At 38.7% G+C, this 24018-nt stretch overlaps 1 protein-coding gene across 1 annotated transcript in view; it reads right to left on the bottom strand.

The window, feature by feature from the left end:
• LOC114665162 (zinc finger protein 791-like) overlaps positions 1-15174 on the bottom strand; it is a 44268-nt gene extending 29094 nt beyond the window's left edge. The window contains exons 1-3 of the mRNA XM_051934829.1: positions 15097-15174; positions 13314-13769; positions 4621-5530 (exon numbers count right to left, since the gene is read on the bottom strand). Of these exons, the coding sequence (XP_051790789.1) occupies positions 4621-5530; positions 13314-13698 (1295 nt within the window). The 5' untranslated portion in view covers positions 13699-13769; positions 15097-15174. The remainder of the gene's footprint in view (positions 1-4620; positions 5531-13313; positions 13770-15096) is intronic.
• Between the last annotated feature and the right edge of the window lie 8844 nt (positions 15175-24018).

The following is a 24018-nucleotide window of genomic DNA, read 5'->3' as shown; positions in this document are numbered from 1 at the left end:
ACCGCACCGTAAGTCATTCATTAAATATGAAAACATGACCACTTTATAAGTCCATTTGATCCATGTACTTGCGTTGGGCTGGACAAAATCCAACTCGAATTAAACAAATGTAGGGCTGCCAACCGTCCTCATTTTTAACGCGCCGTGGACTGCCTGGGAGTAATTTATAACATTTTTAAAATGTCCGGAATTTTGGCTCCTAAAATTTGAAAATCTCCATATCCTTATCATTGGTTAAAAAAATGAATGCCATACACCAATCAGCATTTGCGGAAGGAGCGCGAACACTTCTTTCCCAAAAGCTTTACTTCCAGTGTAGCGTAGTACAACGCAGACGGGACTAGTCAATGTCTGTCCAAATTGGCTTTTTCACTTCATCTTTTGAATTCAGCTTTATCTTCTTGGTGAGTAGATAGGAATGTTATTCCTTTCCTTAATTGTTTGTAATCCTAGTTCACCGTAACTAAGTAAATGTATTCAATATCAAAATTACATCTATCCATTATCCAACCCGCTATATCCTAACTACAGGGTCACGGGGGTCTGCTGGAGCCAATCCCAGCCAACACATTGCACAAGGCAGGAAACAAACCCTAGGCAGGGCGCACAGACACACATACACACCAAGCGACAATTTAGAATCGCCAATGCATCTAACCTGCATGTCTTTGGACTGTGCGAGGAAACCCACATGCAAACATGGAGAACATGCAAACTCCACGCAGGGAGGACCCGGGAAGCAAACTGCGAGGCAGCAGCGCTACCCTTATGCGCCACCGTGCCACCCATCAAAATTACAATTTCACGTTTTCAATGTGAGATCTTATTTTTAATTTCAGCAGTTTGGTTAAACTAGAAATTTTATACATCCAGGTACTGTCCATCAAATTTAAGTGCGAGTAAGTACTGCTTTGTAATTTTTTAATGGAAAATATTATTACCACCCGTTGTTCCAAAATGGATAAAATTGTAAATTGAGTTAACTATTAAATCTCACATTTATTGTCGTATAAATGCAATATCTTTTTAGTTATCAGTTGTTCAAGTAATAAGTCACTTCTTCGAGTAATTTAATAATATTTTCATCATTCTTTTATTTACATAAATTCAGGAATACCCATTATACCGAAAAGAAACTGCAAGTTCACAGACTACTTGAACAACATATCTCCTTGTTTTCGAAAGGGCAGAACAGATTCAATGAAGGGGCTATTGCTCCCAAGATTCAATTTCAATAGCGTGCTATGTACAGATCTATTCATGTTGATCCAAGAACCCAGATTTACTGAGAAAAATAGCTTCAGTGAAAAAATATAAAAGCATATAGATAAACGCAAATCATTTTACTCTTTTCAATTTATTTTTATTTTCCTAGAAGTGACTTTACCATTTATTTACACATGCTACACAGTTAAGCTCTCTAACTAAGAATGGAAGAAATGAAGTCTGTTCATTTAAGAGGCTCGACATATTCAAAATATTGAATGGGTTATTAGTTTGCCAGTGACTGATTGTGGCAATTATATCATAAATATAGTGATAAACTGCTGCTAACGGTTTATATCATTTTAAAAACTGTAAGACAGTATAAAGGGCATCATAGGGTTCTCATTTCGAGAGAAAGAGAGTTGGCAGCCCTAAACAAATGTACCCTCAAAAACTGGGGCGGCCCAACGTCATTTAACCCTTTACTGTGCTTATTAAACTAAAGAGTAAAACCAAATCATTGGATATTAAAGAATGCTAACTTTGCCAGTCCATTTGACTAATATACCCGTAGTGGGCTGGGAAAAACAAAAATGCAGTGTAACAAAGGCATCTTTTCTTGAAATTGTGAAAACTGGGGTGGCCCAATGCTTTTTAACTCATTACAGTGCCCCTCAAACACTAAAGTAAATCTCATTCATTAGATATTACAATGTGACACCTTTGCCAGCCCACTTGACCCAGGTATTCACGTTGGGCTGGAAAAACAAACCTGAAGTGCAACTTCACAGTTATCTTTCTTCTCTTGAAACTTTTAAAATAGGGGTGGCCTAATGACATGTAACCCATTTAAACATCGCAGTAAATCTCATTCAGTACCCACACTGTGCTGTGCAAAACTCAACTGTTTTTTATTATCCAAATCATCTGACGTGCTGTTAATGTTAAGTAACTGTTTTCCAGGAGGTACTGTATGTAACTATGTAGCTGGCTGGAAGCTAATAGGTAGCCGACTTCAGCCTCGTTCGGCTCAGTTGTTCTCTTCTGTAGTGATGCTCTGTTCACCAGAGACGAGGTTAGGCTCCCCTGTACACACTGCATTGGCCATTTTGCTCTTGTAAAGGAGGAGTTTCAGGGACCTCTACAAAATGCAGTAATTAGGACAAACAAAAAGCAGAGTGCAGGAGTCACAGTCAGATACCTGGAGAGGATAGACAGGTGAATTCCAGTATTTTGAAATTTATTCAAAGTAACAAACAATTTACAATAATAAACAAGTAAACACGCTGTAGGTAAACTAAGGTGGCAGAATACAAAGTCTCTGGGGGGCAGGAAATCCCTTCTGGTTGAAGTTGTGACTTTAGAACTAAACTTTTTGACAATTATTATTACTGGACTGACATCTTTATCCAAGGTGACTTACAACATTTGAGACACAATTGAATACATTTTTTTTGTTTTTCAAGTATTAGCACAGGCAGGTGAAGTGACTTCCTCCTGGTTACACACTGCCAGTAACCATCAGTCCTAACACATCAAATCCTTTTGAAATTCATTCTAAAACATGTCCGTCTTTGACAGGTTACCATTGCTAGTACCTTATAACAGCTCTCTGAAAGAACATTTTTGGGTAGAAAAAGAAATGTCACCTTTACTGTTACCTAAAAACAGTTCCGTAATTAACCAGATGTACTTCAGAACATTTAAATTCTTCTGGGTGGTACACCAAGACGAAGGGTTGATAGCCCCCTGATATAGATCTCATCCAAGTAGGCCCACCACGTTAAGGTGCTCAAAGACTTAAGTTTTCAGGCCAGTGTGGTTTGACTTCTTCCACCTTCTTTCTCTTCTAACTTACTCCTCGGGGCTTGTGGAGATGGCACCCAGTCAAAATTCTTTTGTGGCCCAGAAGATTCTGGTTTGTGAGAGTAAGAGCTGCAATATGGCTTCTCTTGAGGTTAATTCTTCAATTTAATTGGTGTGTGTGTGTAGCAAATGATCATCTGTCTTTTATCATCTTTTTGTAGCTTTAAGTTCAAAACCACCCTAAAATCAATTTTTCCTGCATGGTTAGTAGCACTCCGATCGCATGTTGTTGTACGGATGCTAATTAACGTTACACACCACAGACTGCATGCACCCAGCTTCTCCGTTAAGTAACTCAATTCTAGCTGCAGAGCTCCACTCCATTGAAGAGGTTGTCACCTTACATTATACATCAGTGATAGTTACACTGTGGTTAAGATTAGGGTTGGGGAAGGCTTATCTGATTCAAGTCGACTAAACCGAATGAGAAAAACCTGCAATCCAATTGGCTGTCCAGCAGAGCTACTGAATCACAGAGCTGCCGAGGTCAGATAGACAATGAGCCAAAACATACTGTGACAGCAAACCAAGTGCTGTTCAATGTGGCAAAGTGGAATATTCTGCAATGGCCAAGTCAATCAAGTGACCTCAACCCAACTGGACATGCGCTTCACTTGCTGAAGACAAAACTCAAGGCAGAAAGTCCAACAAACAAGCAGCACCAGAAGACAGCGGCAGTAAAGGCCTGGCAAAGCATCACTGTGGTGGAAACCCAACACTTGGAGATGGCCAGGAGTTCAGATGTCAGGCAGCCATTGATTACAAAGGACATTCAACCAAATATTGAAAGTGATCATTACATTTATGTTAGTTTGTCCAATAACCTTTGAGCCCCTGAAACTGGATAGACCATGCATAAAAATGTCCATCTTTTCTAAACAGTTGATACAATATTTTTGTTAAGACACCTGATTATTCCATTTCAAATCCATTGTGGGGGCGCACAGAGCCAAAATTATCTCACTGTCCAAATACTTATGGACCCAACTGTATTTTATTCGGAAATGCCCAAGTGTGTAATAAGTGTTTTGTAAGCTCTTACATGCAGTCTTGGTATGTTTTACGTTAAAATAAATAAATAAAATTTGCATTTGTTCTTTCAGCGTGCTGTCATGACATTTTAATGTAATTCAGTATGGTGAAAACGGCTATGTGTATATTATGGATTTTAATTTTGTTTATTTTGTATTAATAGTTTGCATTTGTAATTATTAGTAACTGATTTATTACCTAAGCTGTTTACATGACACCCTGTTCTATTTTTTTGCTTTTGGAAAGGGATAAAGTTTATAAACTGCTGTTTCTCCTCTGTGTTGACGTGTTTCTGACGCAACACACAGTAGGACGGATTCCAGATGGTTACATGTGCTTACTGTCCAGGCAGAAGTTCACCTCACTCTTTAGTCAGGACAGTTCAGTTGTACTTCTCCCCAGTGTGAATTTTACTTGTCTTTGAAGAGAACTCCTCCGACAGAACTGTTTGCCCCATTTCAAACAGCAATGTGGTTTCTCATGAGGAGGGATTTCTTATCAATGGTTGAGTTGGCTTACTTCTCAGGAATCTCACTCTTGATTCTTGAAGTGTGGTTCTTCTTCTGGGGTGATTTTTGCACGGCTATTGTTTTCATTCTGGTGTGTACTCTAGTGTGTTTCCTAAGATTGCTCATTTGTGAAAACTGTTTACCACATGTATTACAGTGATACGGCTTCTCTCCAGTGTGAACTCTTGTGTGGCTCTGAAGAGTACTCTTGTGACTGAATGCTTTGCCACACTCCAAACAGCAATGTGGCCTTTCTCCAGTGTGAATTCTGGTGTGGGTCTGAAAATTGCTCCTTTCAGAGAATTGTCTGCCACATTCATTACAGGAATACGGCTTCTCTCCCATGTGAATTCTAGTGTGTTTCTGAAGACCACCAGCTTGTGCAAACCGTTTACCACATTCACAACAGCAATATGGTTTCTCTTTGGTGTGAACTCTAGTGTGGCTCTTTAGACCACTCGTTTGTGAAAACTGTTTACCACATTCATTACAGTGATATGGTGTCTCTCCGGTGTGAACTCTACTGTGGTTCTTTAGTCGGCTCATTTTTAAAAACTGTTTACCACACTCCTTACAGCAATAAGGTGTCTCTTTGCTGTGAACTCTAGCGTGGCTCTTTAGACCACTTATTTGTGCAAACTGTCTACCACATGTATTACAGGGATACGGTGTCTCTCCGGTGTGAACTCTTGTGTGGCTATTTAGAAGGCCCAATTTTGAAAACCGTTTACCACACTCATTACAGCAATATGATTTCTCTTTGGTGTGAACTCTGGTGTGGCTCTTTAGACGGCACAATTTTGAAAACCGTTTACCACACTCATTACAACAATGTGGTTTCTCTATGATGCGTTTCTGAAGATCACTTCTGCCAGAGAATTCTTTGCCACCTTCCAATCTGCAGTGATCTTTGTTTCCTGTATAAAGAAAAAAAAAAAATTTACTTTCAATCCACTGTCTTATTAACATTAACACATATTAAGTAAATGCTGGATGAAACTAGGAACAACCTTTGATAAGTATAAGAAATTATAAAACTTTTAGTTGTACGTGGAAAGACACTTAATTTGTTAATTTTATGTTCCCTATTATAACTACTCACCAGGGGCCTCATGCGTAACGCTGTGCGTAGAATTCACACTATAACATGATGTAAGCACAAAAACGAAAATGTGCTTACGCATAAAAAAATCCAAATGCATAAATCTGTGCGAATGCCAACTTCCACGTTCTTCCGCTCCATAAATCCCAGTCAGTGTGAAAAGTAACGCACGTACACGTGTCTGCTGTCCCGCCCCAACTCCTCCCAGAATTACGACTCTTTGAATATGCAAATCAATATAAATAACCCTTAAAATCAGCCTTCTGTGAAAAGACAATGGCAAAAGCATGAGGGATAAAAGAAGAATTTCAGCGAATACCAAGTGGAGGCAAGGAAAAATGTACTATTTGTTGGTTTAAACAGTGGTATAATCAACAAAAGGAAGTTGATCAAGTGACATAGCATGTCAGAGAAACTCGAAAGCTCAAGTTCACAAAGTCGCACAGTGCCTGAAATAAAAAAAGAAGTTGTCAGATATCAAAGTCGCCGTGAAAAGGCGAGTCGTAGCCCACCGTCTGAGTGTCACATGAAAGCTTATTAGGGTACAGAGAAAAAAAAAAAAAAGGCACGAAATGTCAACTTCAATCTCAAAATTTCCACTTTAATCACATAGTTTATTTTGTCATTAAAGTAGAACATTAAACTTCGTCTTAAAATCGTTTAATTTACTAGTTTCTCAAATCCCATTGTAACTAAAGTAGCACAAGCTTTGTTATGTACTTGATCTTCTATGTGCTCTGTGTGTGTGAATCACTACCTGCTTCTTAAACGGGCTTTCTCTTCCTCCGACAGGACATAGAATCCATTACATTCGTGATATTAAAGCTCTCTGAATAATTAAAATAGTGAGATGTATAAGTGATATCATTTTCATGATGACAGGAGTTAAATCATGTTATTAAACATGGGAACATGTGGCGCAGTGATTGTTCATGTCTCATGCAAGATGCTTGCTGCGCCATGCGCGACCTTCGATGAAATACTTTATTACAGAAGTACTGTCTCTTTCAAACGTACTAACCTCCTATTCCTGTCCTTGCTTTTCTTTCTCCAAGTAACCAATCGCCACACAATCAGCTCTGTAATAGACGTGAAGCCATCTGTAAGCTTAGAACGCTGATTCTTCAAAACTTTTAAGGAACATTGAAATATCTTCGTAGTATGGGCTTAATTGTTCTATCCATCTATCCTTCCAGTGTCGCGTCAGCACCAGCAAGAATACAATGCAATGCAGGAACAATCCCTGAACTAGCTAGCGCTGTGGCACCGTGTCCTCACATGTTTAATTATTAACAATATAGAATCTTTAAATGAAGTTAAAGTTTTATCTGTATAATATAATAAACATATTTTGCTGCATTTCATCTTAAAAATGATATTGTCATCATATGTAAATATGCGCTTTACTGTATAAAGTGGCTCAGGTCGTGCAATATTATAACTGTACTGCAAGTTTACAGTGAGGTAATTGTACTTATAAGTACAGTGAAGTATGTGAATTTCCCCTTGGGATTAATAAAGTATCTATCTATGACTCCCAGAAATTGGGGGTACCATTTTAAAATAAAAAAAAAAAAATAAAAAGTGCCATTGTTTCTATATGGTGTGACCGAAATGTATGATTTGTTTGATTTGTAATTTTAAACTGTGGAGCATAAGGGTAAATGATAGAAAAAATTCTTTGTCTCAAACATTGTGGTGAGTACTATATAAAACAGAATGCCATGCCAAGCATGAAAAATTCCACATCTAATAATATTTCTCTAACATTTATCCAGAATTAAACTAAAACCTCTTGACACCAAAATGGCTTGTTTAAAAATAAAAACCACCAAAGCAAAACAGGGCAATGGACAAGTGAGGCCTCATGCACAGGCCTACAGAATCTGCAGTGATCTTGGAGAACAATTAGAAGATGAGAAAGCCCAGGATGAGCGCAGCTGCTGGTGTTTCTGCTTTAAAGGTGAGTGGCAGGTGACACCAGGACTAATCACCTATGTGACATGTCGGTGGCATGTGCTAGGTTTTACTGCATATTTGAACAAATGTGTGTGTTCATGTATTTATTGTCTCTGTTATGGTATATTAGAGCTGGAAACGTCAAGTACTTTAAGCCTGCACTCAATGAAGAGCGCTATGGAGAGAAAAAAATAAAATTAAATAATTAAAAGTGATGTGAATAGTAGTAGTGCACAAATTAATCACCCTTTTGTCAGAATTGGCCAGCTTTTGCTTGTTACTGCGACATTGGCTTGTAGTTGGCGGATAGCTCTGCTGATTTGGTGACACAGAATATGTTAAGCCGAGGGCACATGCAGTATTGACAGAGAGCACAAAGTGGAAACTGGTGAAGAAAAGAAAATAACTGCCATTTGGAAATATCTTAAAGTAGGGATCCACAATCACAGTCCTGGAGGGCCGCAGTGGCTATATCTGATTGCTTAATACAAAGCACTTATTGCTCAAGTAACACGTCTGCTTCATTTTAGTTGTCTCGCTCGTTAACATTTTGAACCCTTATTGCTTGTTTTAGTCTTAAACAGCTGTATTCTTGGTTTTTAATCGCTCTTAATTAGCAATAACATGCAAATGACAAAAGAGAGCAGCATTTCTCCATTTATCTTGTTACCATTTCCACCTGTGTGTATTGATTGTGCACTTTTGGCTTAAATTAAATACTTGGAAGGAAAGTGAAGAGAAAAAAGTGAAGGACTGAGAATTACTCCTCCATTTTAGCCTTCAAATCATTTGGATGATATCCTTAGAAAGGGGAAGAAAATCTCGGATACAAGAATGACCTGACATGACAGAGTTAAAGCACTAACAAGCCATGAAATTAAATTATTGACAAGAATTGCTTTCTAATTAAGCAATTGGGTTGGAACAAATACCTGCATCCACTGCGGCCCTCCAGGACGGTGATTGAGGACCCCTGATATAGACTATATAATGTCTTTTACATTTTTCTCTGAAATAGTGCCTTACATATCTATCGCTAATCATTGCTCTGTAGATTGGTAACATGCTGCATATTTATTGGCATCTGTAAGTGAGAATTCCACTACAGTCTGGTTAATTAAGACCCCATAAATGTGTTCTACAGATGTAATCATGTAAATGTTAAAGAGCAAAGGGTCCTGTCTAGGGAGAGATACCAGAGTAGTCCACTGGGTTTAATGGTTTGTGTATTTTTTCCAGAGTCCTTGGATATCAAGTGATGTCTTATTACAAGCCCTCCTGTCTCCCACACTACTCGGTCACTTAGTCCACACATCTGTGCTTTCTCTGTGTAAAGACAAACTTTCGAATCTGTCTCACCCATCATTACTCTTTAGGGCTCGTTTATACTTCACGCTCAGAACGCGTACGCACCCGCATCATGGCTGCCACGCGATCTCGGTGTTCATTTGATGCGTCCTCTGAGCAGGTCCTCAGAAATTAACGCGACGTGTGCGCGAGTTGCAGTACCATCAAAAAGTCGGGGGGGCGCAGTGTGCTAAAGTTGGAATGTGACGTCAGAGTCTCTGTTTACTATCTACATGCGACAGAAAGCTGCTTTGCGGACCCTACGAGATCGGTGTGCGCGCTTCAACATTTGATAAATGGTTCAAAGTAGTGAAGCAAAATGCCAACATACAGATGTATTTTGTGGTGCTTTTATATTCAAGGATCGCATATTCCCAATCGTAATGACACAATACATTTTAAAAGTCTCACGTACCATCTTCTTTGCCGTCTTTTTTTCTAGGGCTTCTTCTGGTCCTGACAGCAGTAGATCGCCAGCAATAGAACACTGAGCACATTAAATGTATGATATTCCAACTCTCTGCACATTTAGAATCCTTACATTTATACTTGAAATCACTTTCATGATGAAAAAGTATGTATATTACATTTTACAGATAAATCAGTAATTTCGTTTAAATAATGAATACTGTTAATAATTACACACATGGGGGTGACACAGTGGCAGAGTGTTAGTGCTGCTGTTTTGCAGGGAGTCACGTCGCTGATATTACCTGCCTGGAGTTTACGTTTTCCTGCTGGGTTTCCTCAGTGTGCTCCAGTTTCCTTCCAAAGATATGCAGATTTGGGGATTTGGTGCCGCTAAATTGACGCTAGTGTAGGTGAGTGCTTGTATTCACCTTGCGATGAGTTGAGGCCTCGTCCAGGGATTGTTTCTCACTTGTGCCCAATGCTTGCTGGAATGGACACATCCCTGGATTTAATCAATAAACATCCTTTTCAAACATATTGCGGTAAGGTGTCGTCGGAATTTAATGGATGTTCTAGGCAATTCACAACACAGAGAAGCCGAACCTGTTCTCACCGTGATAATATCTCGCACTGCCACCTGGTGGATTCCTCCAGATTTACGTAAAGTACACGCGCAAGTATAAACACTACAACGCTTGTGTAGCAGGAGCGTCCGCTGCAGCATGCGTCGCGTTGCGTGAAGTATAAAGCCGGCCTTATAGTCCTGGTCAGCAGCACTAATCTCCAGACATCATACAGGGGTCACTGAGGCACACAGACCACCTGCCACAGCAGGCCAAGGAGGGGGAGCTGCACAGGCCGCACATCAAGTGCTTATATCACAACACCAGATACTTCATGACTGTGTAGGTCAAGGTGGGCATTGCCCATTTAAATAGGATTTTTATTGGCACACAAGACCTGTAAAGACAGCAAATTTAGTAAGGACGCAGAACACCAGCTACACCCTCTCACTCCATAATCCTGAAACAATGGCTGCGCCTCAGCTCATATTAATTATCAGCCCAATATTTCACCTAAACACAAAGGTGTAAATCTGAGTTGATCCGACATCTCTGCAGAGGCTCCTTCAAACAAAACACCCAAACAGACCTTCATTTTAGGCTTGTAACCGAGACCTGAACCTGCCTGTTTGTGATGGACAAAATAACGAGCTAATAAGCAGGCCGTGAATCTACAAATGGAAGGAGCTTTAATCGAATCACCAGAGGCTAAACCCTTCTTTTAAATCTAGCTGCATTCCTCTATTCTGTCTCTTTTGGTACTTGAAGGATGACGAAATGTTGTCTCTGGTGAGCCAAAAAGCACACAATGCTTTCTCTTTGTGAGCTCAAAGCTGACAATTTGCTCTCTTTGAGGGTGAGAAGCCATCCACACTCTGCGGAGAAAACAGTTCACAAACTTTCTTTGACCTGGAAGCTCCTCTCCATAGAGCCTTGGACCAGGACACCCTAAACTGCCTCTAAGGGCCACTCTTCCCAAACTCTGTTCAAGTGATTGAGCACAGTCTGACAAGAATAAAAAGAAGCCATTACTTCAAAAAGTGAACTTTAGCACCTACACTCTTGTGCCAGAAAGGTGCAGAAGGCGCAGCAAAGTGCCAAACAGTGAGGTGAGAAAGACAGCATCACAGCACACTGTGAACAAAGGAACACACAGCAAAGACAAAGAGTGCACTCTAATGCAAGAAACGTCCTCCACTTGAACCTGGAACTACAAAAGCAAAAACTGCAAACATTGGAAATCCTCCTTAAAGCCTTGGTATTGTAGAATTGTTTAAAGTTAGCCAAGATACATTACAACTCTAAATAGCAAGTACTGTAAACAAACAGCCTCTTCTGTGTTACGCTGGTACATATATCTAGTCAGTCTGTGTCCTTTCTTCTCTGTCATCATATACACAGATATTATTTTTCTATAATCCTTGGGTTTTTCAGCACATTGTATTATTCAGTTTCTTAAACTAAGTGTGCATGAGTTATCTTGATACAAGTCTAAAGGCCAGAGAGCCCCTCCTCGTGCAGAAAAGGGTAAGGTAAACAAAGTGAGGGTCTTACAAAAAGTATTTTGCTTTCATTAAACAGAAATTGGAAATAGTACAAAAAAGGTGATAAAACAGGCCATTCAGTCCAACAAACCCCGCCAATCTGGTCCACCTAATTTCTCTAAAGCAACATTAATTCTAGCTTTGAATGTCCCTAAAGTCTTACTCTCCAACACACTACCTGGTCACTTATTCCATATATCTGTGGTTCTCTGTGGGGAGAAAATCTCTCTAAACGTTAATGCAAAACTTCCCCTTAGCAAGTTTCCAACCGTGTCCTCGTGTTCTTGTTGAACTCTTTTTAAAGGTAACAGCCTGGCCACTGCCCTAATTACTTTCATGATTTTAAACACTTCATTCAAGCCTCCTCTTAATCTGCATTTGCTTCAACTGAAAAGATTGAAGTCTTCTAATCTTTTCTGATAACTCACACCTCTCATGTCTAGAATCAGCCTAGTCGCTCTTCTCTAGACTTATTTTAGTGCTGATATATTGTTTTTTGGAGCTTGGAGACCCAAACTGCACCCAGTACTCCAGATGAGGCCTCACCAGTGTGTTATAAAGCTTCAGCAGAACCTCCTGTGACTTGTACTCCACACATCAAGGTGCTATATAACCTGACATTCTGTTACCTTCTTAATGGCTACTGAACACCATCTGGTAGTTGATAGTGCCAAGTCCATTATGACTCCTAAATCCTTCTCATAAGGTATGCTTTTGATTTTCAGAGCTCCCATTGTGTATTCAAACCTAACATGTTTCCTTCCTAAGTGTAATACTTTACATTTACTGACATTAAATTCCATCTGCCTGAGCCTGAATGCTGCCCAAGTCACTCTGTGATGATTCAACAGAGTCTCGATTATCTGCCAATCCACCTATCTTAGAGTCATCTGCAAATTTCACCAGTTTGTTATTTATATTCCTATCTAAATTATTTATATATTTAAAATAGCAGTAGCCCTTGCACTGAACCCTGAGGGACAAAAATCTCAAAATCATTGGCCATATTATTAATAAGAAATCTGAAAGAAAAATATCAGGATAGTAAAAGCTTAGCAAAGGGAATGAGGCAAAAAAAATGAAGAAATCAAAAAGAAAGGTTTAAAACATAAGGAAATTGTTGTTCTGGAATGGTCCAAGAGACACGAGATGCTGTGGCTTGACCTAAAGAGAACTGATCAGAAAAGAGCTCTCGGGGATAAAGGAACTGACAGAGTTTGGAAAGGAGGAATAGGCTCAAATTCAAGGCTGATCAGCAGCTACACAAAAGGTTTGGTGGAGGCCATTACTGCTAAAGAAGGATCAACCAGTCTGTAAAGACAGAAGGTTCCCGGCAGGGATTGTGAACATTTAAATGATGTGTTCAGGACAAAAAGTTGTCCAATTGTTTGTGTGTTATTAGTTTAAGACGACTGTGCTTGCCTGATATTAGAGCATAAATTGAAGATCAGACCACATTGTTATGATGAATTAATGCAGAAATCCAGGGAAATCTCAAAGGGGTCAAAACCTTTCTATAGCAGTTGAACATTTGTATAGCACTCTTTACCAGGAACATATTTAGGACTTTTGCATAAAATCACTATAATGGAAGAACAACAAATTGTTAAACCTTACATTAACATTAAATGAAATCTCAAACTACATTTAAACAGACAATAAGACGAAGTATTTTCACTCCATTTCTAAGTTTCTCATAAAAACCACAAAACCCAAACTTTAACACCCATAATCCCCAATCCTAAAAACTTGCACATTTTTATTTTACACTTACTTTTCCCAGACTTCTTTGTAGCTGGTGGCTGATTTTCCTGAGTTCCAGCAGATGTAGTTTCCTCAGTTCTCTTTGTGTCAGACTGGAATGATTCAGACTTCACATTGATAGAAGGCTCTGGAGGTGAACGGTACCCACATTGAGAAGAGTCTAACCTTGTCACCACTCCATCTTGACACTCTTCTTGAAAGTTCTCTTTTTTTACACTCTTCAAATCTGTATGGTTGTGTGTCTCAATACTAACAGAATACTCTCTGTCTTCTTCTTTAATGCTCACTAGCTGCAGTTCACTGTCCTCCTCTTTAAAGCTCAGATTTTCCTGTTTAGGGTAGATGGACTCCCACTCACAGTTCTCCTCCTTAATATTTACAGTTATCTCCATCATATTCGTGTCCACATCACAGGTCTCCTTTTTTCACATCCATTCAGATGTTACAGTAAACAGAAGCTTTTTCTCTGTAGAAACAATGGGAATTAACTTCATTAAAACAGCATCACTTAGATCTAAAGACACTTGAATGTCATTTTACAACACCCTCTCAGTTAAGGTTTATATAGACAGTTCATAGCATGCCGACAGTAACTCACTGCTCTTCATTTCAAATTATCAGATGTGAAACAAACTTAGGAGTGGAGTGAAGGTCCAACAGACAGAAACAAGACGACAATCTTACACAGTAATATTCACTACTTGAATTAAACGTATAGTGCTGCTGGGGTCCCAGAATTGTTGATGAATGTTTATACAAGTAGGGGCACAAGACTGTGTTAAGAAACAGGCACATCAAGAAGGAGACGATGAAGAGGAATTAAACTTTGCTGAAATGAAAAAGGGGTTTGCTAGCTTATACCTGTCAGGCTAACTAATCACTAGTACCTTCTATTATTGTCAGTAGGTTAGACAATCCTTCCCTGGTAAAGGATTAAGCCACCAGTCCCCCTATTACTTGCCGAGTTGATAATTTATAGTTTTTGATTTAATAAAACTCATTGTTGTCATTATAACTTTTAATGTACGTTGTTCTGTTAAACTGTGAACTTCCCTTCTGCAGAAGTAAATAGCTGATTGACCTGACTTGAGCTCCTCCATCCCCCTTTTCAAGAAACAGATTAAGTAAATCCAGTGGCCAGCGATAACAGCGCTTTATCCTTTTAAGCATTTTGTGTACAATTTCAGAAGAGTGAGTTTGATATAACAACATGTATAATGCCCAAGCCAGATGGTGAGTCCTCTCATGGTGGTCTGCTTATTAATCAGGCAGTCTGGTCAGAGTTCGACACCCAGGTGAAATCTTTGAGCGGAGGTGAAGCTCCTGCTGGTATTTCTTAAAAAAGCAGCATTTAGTATTTGAGATGATTACTGTGCTATGAGAAAGACACCCACTGCGTGTATTGACAGAGGGGGTAGGAGAGGTAAACATATGAGCTGGTTGTGGTTTTTAAAATAATTGTATCATCTTTGTTTTAGGAGATAGATCTTGCCGACTGAAATCAAAAGCTGGTGCTGTGATCGTCTCCGTGAACACTGACGAAATAAATCCAAGTGCTACACGAGAATGTTACGACTATAGGAATACACGAAAATAAATGAAAATGAAACGAAGGAGGATGCGACGGTGTGTCTAGACAATGGAAAGTAGAAAATTGACTCGAAAACGAGAAGTTCGGAAGTGGGCTGGAGGTCGCGCTGCTCATTTCTCACTTAATTCTTATGCAGTAACTGCTTTAATAAATAAGAACAAATACATCCACAATACGTTATCTCCAAACCCCGGGCACTTACCTTGCTTTGCCTCTCTCCGTGTGTCTCTCTACCAAATCTGCGTGCGAACGCGTATTGAAAGCCTAACGTACCGTAAGTGTTCACGCATGCGTTAAACAGATTGGGCAGCTTCGTAAAAGATGCGATGACGTTGTCTTTCAATACGCGTGCGCGCGCAGATCGGGCAGGCACGCACATAGCCATAGAATTACTAGACGCCTCATGACCAGCAGCATCGTACGTCAACGTCGCCGCCATATTGCGAGGGGCACTGCTGTGGCGTGAAGTAATGGATAAAGATGCCTCACTCATGTGCTGCTTGGGATTGTACAAACCGCTGTACGCTCCAAACCAGATCACAGGGATTACATTTCATAGGTAAAACTGAACAATTGTTTTGGTTATATTTGGCCATTAGAAAATCCCATTTTATAATCTTAACTTTAGCTACGCCAGGCTAACATAGCAAAACTATGCATTTATGTGCTCAAGTGAGCCTCCAAACAACGTTTTGGCTAAACGTATTTAGTCACTAACTATGTAGATTGTTTTTAGCTGTTAACATTTCTCAAACTTTGAAAGTTTCCCATAGAAATCCACCTCAGGAAGCAGTGGGAGGTAGCCCTTAGATGGGATTTTGAGAAAGCTGTCCTGTGATGTGTGCTGTGCTAGTTTGGTAACAGATGCTGTATGGCATCATATGATCAAAGCTACCACTTGCTCACATTAAAAAACAAAGGAGGTTTGATGATTCCTTCTGAGGGTACAGTCAAGGTGGTCAAAGTAGCTGAGCATGTTATCCGACAGTCGACATTAGGACAAGGTGTCAGTGGATCTTTGATCAATCAGTTTGTTCGGGCTGAGATTGGTTCAGATGATGTGTTTTTTCTCAAGGAGCACATTGAGGAAACACTGTTTGAAATTGACAACCATCATTTTATGTTCATGTCTTTAGTTGTGTCTGTCTTCCACAAACTAAGGCTGCACCATATTGCCAGACTGAATACTCTCAAGTTACAGAGTGGCAACACGCGGAAAAAGCTATGTAAGACAGTTCTGTTTCAAGGAGTTTAGATCCTATCCTGTATATATTTAAATAACCGCATTGTGCGTGTGTGTGAGAGAGAGAGAGAGATTGAGAGAGGAATGAGTGAAATTTTTTCAGAAATTATTAAGCCAATTTGTATATAATAAAATTGTTTATTTTTGTTATTGAGTGTATCATTTCACTGTTAAAAGAAAGACAAAGATAACTGGCAGTAACAGTGCAAAATTCACAATTGGTATGCCAGTTTGAAAAGATAAGTTTTGAGGGCAGTTTTAAAATGTGTTATTGAATCGAGCTGACGTATATGAGAGGGAAGAGAATTCCAGAGTTGAGGAGCACAATGAGAGACGCTCGAGCTTCCATAGAACAGTTTGATGTGCGGTACAGAAAGTCGAGCTGCAGATGAGGATCTGAGTGAGCGAGAGGAGTGTAAGTCTGTAGGAGATCAGTGAGGTCGTGGAGAGCTTTAAATGTTAAGAGCAGTATTGTGTATTGTACTCTGTAGTGAACAGGGAGCCAGTGAAGTTGAGAGAGAATAGGTTTAATATGTTCAGTGGATTTAGAACAGCAGATTATTATTCTGGCAGCAGAATTTTGAAGAAGTTGTAAGCGATGCATAAGTTTTTGTGGAATGCCAGCTAGAATAGCATTACAGTAATCTATACGTGAGGTGACTAGGGCATTAATCAATACTTCAGTACTGTGTTGCATAAGAACAGGACAAAGTCTAGAAATGTTTCAGAGATGGAAGAAGGCAGTCCGAGAAATGTTACTTATATGGGAGGAATTATTTAATATATTTTATTATTATTATAATAATAAATATAATAATTTAATTATTACGTATTACGTATTGTGTCGACTGGGCAACACAGTGAATGCGGCGTCTATCTATATATATCTATGGTGACAGCGACACCGTGTATGCCTCCTGTGTCTTTTGGCCTGTGCTCCCTATTTGTTATCTTGCACTATTTTTTGTGAAATTTCTGTGAAATTTATCTAGCCCCCCCCTCCCCGTACTTTGAATGTTGTTTATGCTTTTTTGAATATTGAACTTATATCCTCTATGAGAGTTTTGTATTGTATTGTGTGTCATTTGGTAATAAAAAGGGTAGGTTCGATTTCTTAATGTTACCTATTCGGTGACATCATAAAGCACAACGGAAACTGAACATTACACGTGATACAAAGCAGCTGTGAAGTGCGAGCGAATTAAGAATGAATGAGCAGAAGTCCTCGGAGTTTAGAGAGCCCATGCAGAGAATTATTAAACATGAAAGTTTGTGTTGAGTTCTTTAAAATAGCTGAATCTTTGTTTAGTGATTTTAAATAAATGTCATTAAGAGTTGAGCCATTTAGCTGCCATCCTCCATCATTAAGCGCCTTTTTCCAGAGTTTTATTTGTAAACCCACTGCAGATGCCTAATGCCTCTGTTCACAAGTCTTAAAAATAATGTTATGACTGTCAGAACAAAACATTATTATTAGAAAAGAGTTGCAATATTGGTTTCGTCCGTTTATAGGAGATGGACGTCTGAAGCAGAGCTCCGCTAGCAGCGGCTTTATTTTCCCACGTATTTCATATTATTTAGAGGTATCCTGTATTTAACCCAACCAAGGAACTTCCACTACAATATACAAGCATGAGTAACAAGAAGAAAAGTCAGAAAGAACCAGAAAAGAAACTTAAAGCTGCATCAAAGTCTGGACAGACTTCCGGCCTGAGTGCAAGTGCAAGGTATGGCCTCATGGAGACTGACCTGGAACAGGCAGACGAATGCGCAGATTTCCTGGGACCCCGCTCCATTGTATCGTCCCCAGTCGAGAGTGAAAATGGGAGCGAAGGTGCAAGTGATACAGGTCGCGATGGATCGCCGATTTCTGAGGATCACTCGAGACTAGAAAGGGCCCTGCAGGATGTGCTCTCATCTACTCATCGCGAGCCTGCAGAATCTGCTGTAACAGGAGCTGCATTTCCACTCGCGGAGCACGAAAGCCGAAGCAAACTGTCCAAACTGAAAGAGATGATCGATACACTGGCCACTGCCATGGTTACGGCCATGAATGAGCTTAAGAAAGATAACATGAATGATCTTAAGAAGGTGACCATTGAGCTCAAGAAGGATAACAAAGATAACGAAACGCGTCTATTTAAACGTTTTGATGTGAACTTTAAAGGCATGTTGGAGAAATTAATGGAACACATCAAAGAAACTAATTCCAAACTGAAAAGGCTTGATGATCATATTAATGACGTTTCAGATCAGCTGGAAGACGTTAAGCAGGGACTCACGGCTCGAGTTGAAACAGCGGAGCAACTGGCGTCTAACGCCGATGAAAAAGTCACAGCTGCGAACTCCGAATGCAAAACAACTTAGAGACAGACTTGCAGCCCTGGAGGATGGGTGCAGAAGAAATAATATAAGAATTGAGGGTATACCTGAGAAACGAGAAAGCTCAAGCCCAGTGAAATTTGCAGTAGAATTACTGTCTAAAATAATTGGAGATAACTTTAAACTCGACATTGAGATAGCCACGGCTTATCACACAAACATACCAAGCGCCTTTAAACCTAGGTCTTTTATTGTCCGCTTCGAGCGACTAAGATGTAAGCTTGATGTGATGGCACTTCTCAGAGGAAAGCAAGAGATTATATTCGAAAATAATCTTATTCGTATATTTCCCGACTTCTCACCATCAACAGCTGCAAAACGCAGATCCTACATCAACAATAAAAAGTTGCTACGGAAAGCCAATACCAAATACAGCGAAAGCCAATATCAAATACAGCCTCTTGTATCCCGCCAAACTGAAAGTGGAAGTTCAAGATCAACATTATATTTTCCTAAGCAAAGAAGAAGCTGAAAAGGAACTAAAGAAGCTGTTTCCGACACTTTTTTGAAAGTTAAGGAGCCGTATTCTATCAAGGAACGGGAAGGACCTATGATCTGCTCTCTGGATCCATGTTTAAAGAGACTGGTATTATAATTATACATCCCTTTTTTTTCCTTTCTTTATCTGGACTTTATATGTTTATGTTTTAATCAGAGTTATAGAGTTATAGACGTGAGTGTGAAAATGTGGAAGTAATTAAAGTAGGATTGTTTTTTTGTTTTTTTTTTTATTTTTTATTTTACTATACCTTAAAGTAGACTGTTTAACTTCATACCCTTGGTTTATTGCTTTTTCTACTATTTATACTATTACCATTACACTATTACAGTAGGAATTACCAGGTTTATCCTAGACTAGTTTTTAAAATCATTCCCAGGGTTGTTTCTTTTTTTTTTTTTTTTAATCTTAATATCTTAATTTAAAAGCACTGAAGATTATTTCAAGCTTAAATATTGTTAATGAGAACATTTTCAGCAGATAGTATTAAGAATTTAACTGCAAAAGATATCTCTGTTTTAATTCTCTAATGCCGCTGCAGGGTGGGGTTTGTTTTGTTTTGGACGTGCTCTTCATATGTCAGAGGACTGGGACATCGCGAAGTGGGATCTAGCCTCATGTGGGGAGGCAAAATGGGGGGGTGGGGGGATAAAGGGGGGAGAGAAGGAGAGCAGGTTATATCTAATCTATTCTTGTAATTCTTATAATTATAAATATCAATGCAACAATAGGCTAAAATGCAATAACTCATGGGGAATCTTGAAACTAAGATTAAAACTGCCATATTACCAATTAAAACTATAAAATGACATTAAAAACTCAGAATCAATGTCTCCATGATGGGACAGTTAACTTTGTGAGCTGGAATGTTAAAGGCCTGAATCACGAATTAAAGAGAAAGAAAGTATGCTCTCACCTAACAGGCTTAAATGCTAAAATAGTATTCTTACAGGAGACCCACTTACTAACCAAGGATCAGTTCAGACTACAAAAAGACTGGACTGGCCAAATGTTCCATTCTAGCTTTATAAAGAAAACTAGAGGGGTGGGAATTCTCATACATAGAACAGTTCCATTTGTAGCATCAGATGTAGTGTCGGACCCTGAAGGGAGATATGTGATGGTCATGGGCAACTTATATAACAGTAAAATGATTTTGATAAATGTTTATGCACTCAATGTTGATGATAAGGAATTCATGCAAAATCTATTTGCATCCATTCCCAATGTGAACACTCATAAAATTATAATGGCTGGGGACTTTAATTGTGTTTTAAATCCACTCTTAGATAGGACTCCTGTGACAGGGGGGACGACATCTAATACTGCAAAGATAATTACACGGTTTTTAAATGATCACAACTTATCAGACCCCTGGAGGTTTCTTAACCCAAACTCAAGAACATATTCGTTCTACTCACCAGTGCATTATAGCTACTCAAGAACTGATTATTTTTTTATAGATAATAATTTCTTGCCTACAATTAAATCATGCAAATATGACACAATTGTTATCTCTGACCATGCCCCTCTAGTCTTGGAGCTAAAATCAATAAGCCCCTCACACTCACCTCGCAGATGGCGTCTTAACCCTCTTCTATTGGCAGACGAGAACTGCACAGAATTTATATCCAAACAAATCAGCTTCTTCCTAGAGACAAACACATCCACAGAGGTTTCTGCAGGAACACTCTGGGAAACTCTAAAGGCCTTCTTAAGAGGACAGATTATTTCATATCTTTCCCACAGAAATAAATTAGAAACCAAGAAAGTGTCAGAGCTAAGAAATGAAATTACTAGAATAGATGAAGAACAAGCCAGGCGTCCAAGTGAAGTTCTCCACAGGAAAAGGCAGGCCCTACATACAGAACTTAACATCTTAACAACTAAAGAAACTGAACAACTTATTTATAAGTCTAGACAGCATTACTATGAACACGGAGAAAAAGCTAATAAGCTTTTAGCTCAACAAATTCATAAACAAGAAGTTCACAATGCAATACCAGTAATCACCAACAAGAATGGAGAAGAAATCATCGACCATAATAAAATAATGCACACATTTAGAGATTACTATAAGTCTTTATATTCCACTGAGCCCAAAGAAGACAACACACAATCTAATGCATTTCTGGATACTTCACAGATACCAAAAATAGATGCTTTAAGTGCTTAGGAACTGGATAAACCTCTAATGCTAACAGAATTACTAGACGCTATAAAGTCACTACAAAGCGGGAAATCATCAGGCCCTGATGGTTACCCCGTAGAATTTTATAAGAAATTCTCCACTCAGCTAGCTCCCCTCTTTTTGGCAACATTTACAGAAGCTAGAGACAACCAAATACTACGTCAAACATTTCGACAAGCATTAATCATCGTCTTTCCTAAACAAAATAAGGACTTGATACAATGTGCATCATACAGACCAATTTCACTCCTGAATAATGATGTTAAGATACTCTCAAAAATCCTAGCTAGAAGGATGGAGAAAGTGCTGCCCTCGGTAATATCACAAAATCAAACTGGATTTATTAAAGGCCGACACCTATCTTCAAATCTCCGACGCTTGTTTAATGTTATATATTCACCAGCAAAATCAAACACCCCAGAGATATTACTATCATTAGACGCAGAAAAAGCATTTGATATGATTGAATGGAATTACCTTTTCACTGCATTGGAGAAATTTGGGTTTGGCCCGAATATTTGTGCTTGGATCAAACTACTGTATACCAGTCCAGAAGCTTCAGTTTAATAACATTTGCTCAGACTACTTTAAACTAGAATGTGGTACCAGACAAGGATGTCCCTTGCCGCCACTGTTGTTTGCAATCGCTATTGAACCACTGGAGGTTCACTGCCGAAATTCTTATCAGATTAAGGGGATTGTCAGAGAAGGACTGGAACAGAAAATTTCTCTATATGCAGATGATATGGTCTTATATATATCAGACCCAGAAAACACTGTCCCTGCTGTTTTAACAGCACTAACAGTATTTCAAAAGATATCTGGTCTTAGAATTAATCTGAATAAAAGTATACTCTTTCCAGTGAATTCACAAGCATATAATATTAGATTAGACACCCTACCTTTTACCATAGCAGATCAGTTTAAATACCTAGGGGTAAATATCACAAGTAAACATAAAGCTCTTTATCAACAAAATTTTGGCGTCTGTATGGAAAAAATTAAGCAAGACTTGCATAGATGGTCAACCCTTCATCTCACTCTAGCTGGAAGAATTAACATTGTTAAGATGAATATCCTTCCTAAACTTCTCTTTTTATTTCAAAACATTCCAATATATATCAATAAATCATTTTTTAAACAGTTAGATTCAATAATAACCTCATTCATTTGGAACTCAAAACACCCACGTATCCGAAGAGCGACCCTACAAAGACCTCAGGCAGAAGGTGGCATGGCTTTACCTAATTTTCAGTTTTATTACTGGGCAGCAAACATACAAGCCATAAAAACCTGGACACAAATAAATGAACATACACAGGCTTGGTCCGCAATAGAAGTAAAATCCTGTAGTACTTCTTTATATTCCCTGCTCTGCTCTCCAATAAATGAAAGTTATCGCAAGTATGCTAATAACCCAATTGTGCTTTACTCACTCAGAATATGGAACCAAATTAGAAAGCATTTTAAGATGGAAAATCTTTTATCGGTGGCACCTCTGCAAGAGAACCACCTCTTTCAACCCTCGCAAACATATCCAGTTTTTAATACCTGGAAAAGTTTTGGGATTAAAATGCTCAGAGATCTTTATATAGACAACATATTTACATCTTTTGAACAATTACGTTCAAAATTCAACCTCCCAGCTACACATTTCTTTTACTATCTTTAAATTAGAAAATTTGTTAAACAGAAATTGCCCGATTTCCCCCACCTTGCACCCTCCACAATGCTGGAAAAAATACTGCTCAATTTCGAGGAAACAAACACTATTTCCGCAATATATAAAATCTTATTAGAGTCCCTACCTTTCAAAGATCCAAGAGGACATTGGGAAGAAGATCTCTTAATCAATATATCAGAAAAGGAGTGAAAGGTAGCAAAGCAGAGAATTCACTCGAGTTCTATATGCGCAAAACATAGAATTATTCAACTAAAAATTATATATCGAGCCCATCTGTCTCGCTTAAAACTGTCCAAAATGTTTCCAGGGAAGGATCCAACCTGCGAATGCTGCAGCCAAGCTCCTGCCTCACTGGGTCACATGTTCTGGGCCTGCACCAAACTAACATCGTTTTGGACAAAAATTTTTAAGTGCCTTTCAGACAGCCTTGGTATCACAATCCCTCCTAACCCACTAACAGCTGTGTTCGGTGTTCTTCCAGACGAACTTGAAGTGGAGAAGGACAAGCAAACTGTGATTGCATTCACTACACTTTTGGCACGCAGACTTATTTTGTTAAATTGGAAGAATCCTAATTCTCCTCTTATAAGTCAGTGGGAAACCGATGTTTTATATTATTTGAAATTGGAAAAAATCAAATTTTCAGTTAGAGGATCTGTACAAAATTTTTTCAAAACATGACAGGATTTAATCAATATTATTTTAGAATAAGAGAAATAACTATTATCACATTTAACTCCCTTCTCCATCTCTTATTTACATAGATATTTACTTCTCCCTTTCTTTTGTTTAATGTTGCCTTATTAAAAAGCCTTAAGCAATTTTCCTTTAGCTAAGCTCTCCTTCTCAGGGGTGGGGTTGGATTTGTCTTCAGATTTGTTGGGTTATAAATTGATCTATTTGTATGGAATGATTACAATGAAAATTAATAAAATAAAAATATTAAAAAAAGAAAAGAGTTGCATGAAGAGACTGGAGAACACTACAGTATTTATTTAAAAGTACACCGCCTTGTTGATTTACTGGGTATTTTACTACTCATGATTAGTGAGATTACATAATTCAGTTTTTTTTTTATTTAGGGAAGAAAACATTAAGATATTTATAGTTTTATTATTATGAAGT

This window comes from Erpetoichthys calabaricus, chromosome 1, assembly GCF_900747795.2.
Source record: "Erpetoichthys calabaricus chromosome 1, fErpCal1.3, whole genome shotgun sequence".
In the NCBI taxonomy this organism is placed as follows: Eukaryota; Metazoa; Chordata; class Cladistia; order Polypteriformes; family Polypteridae; genus Erpetoichthys; species Erpetoichthys calabaricus.
This window is presented reverse-complemented; position numbering and strand designations above follow the sequence as displayed.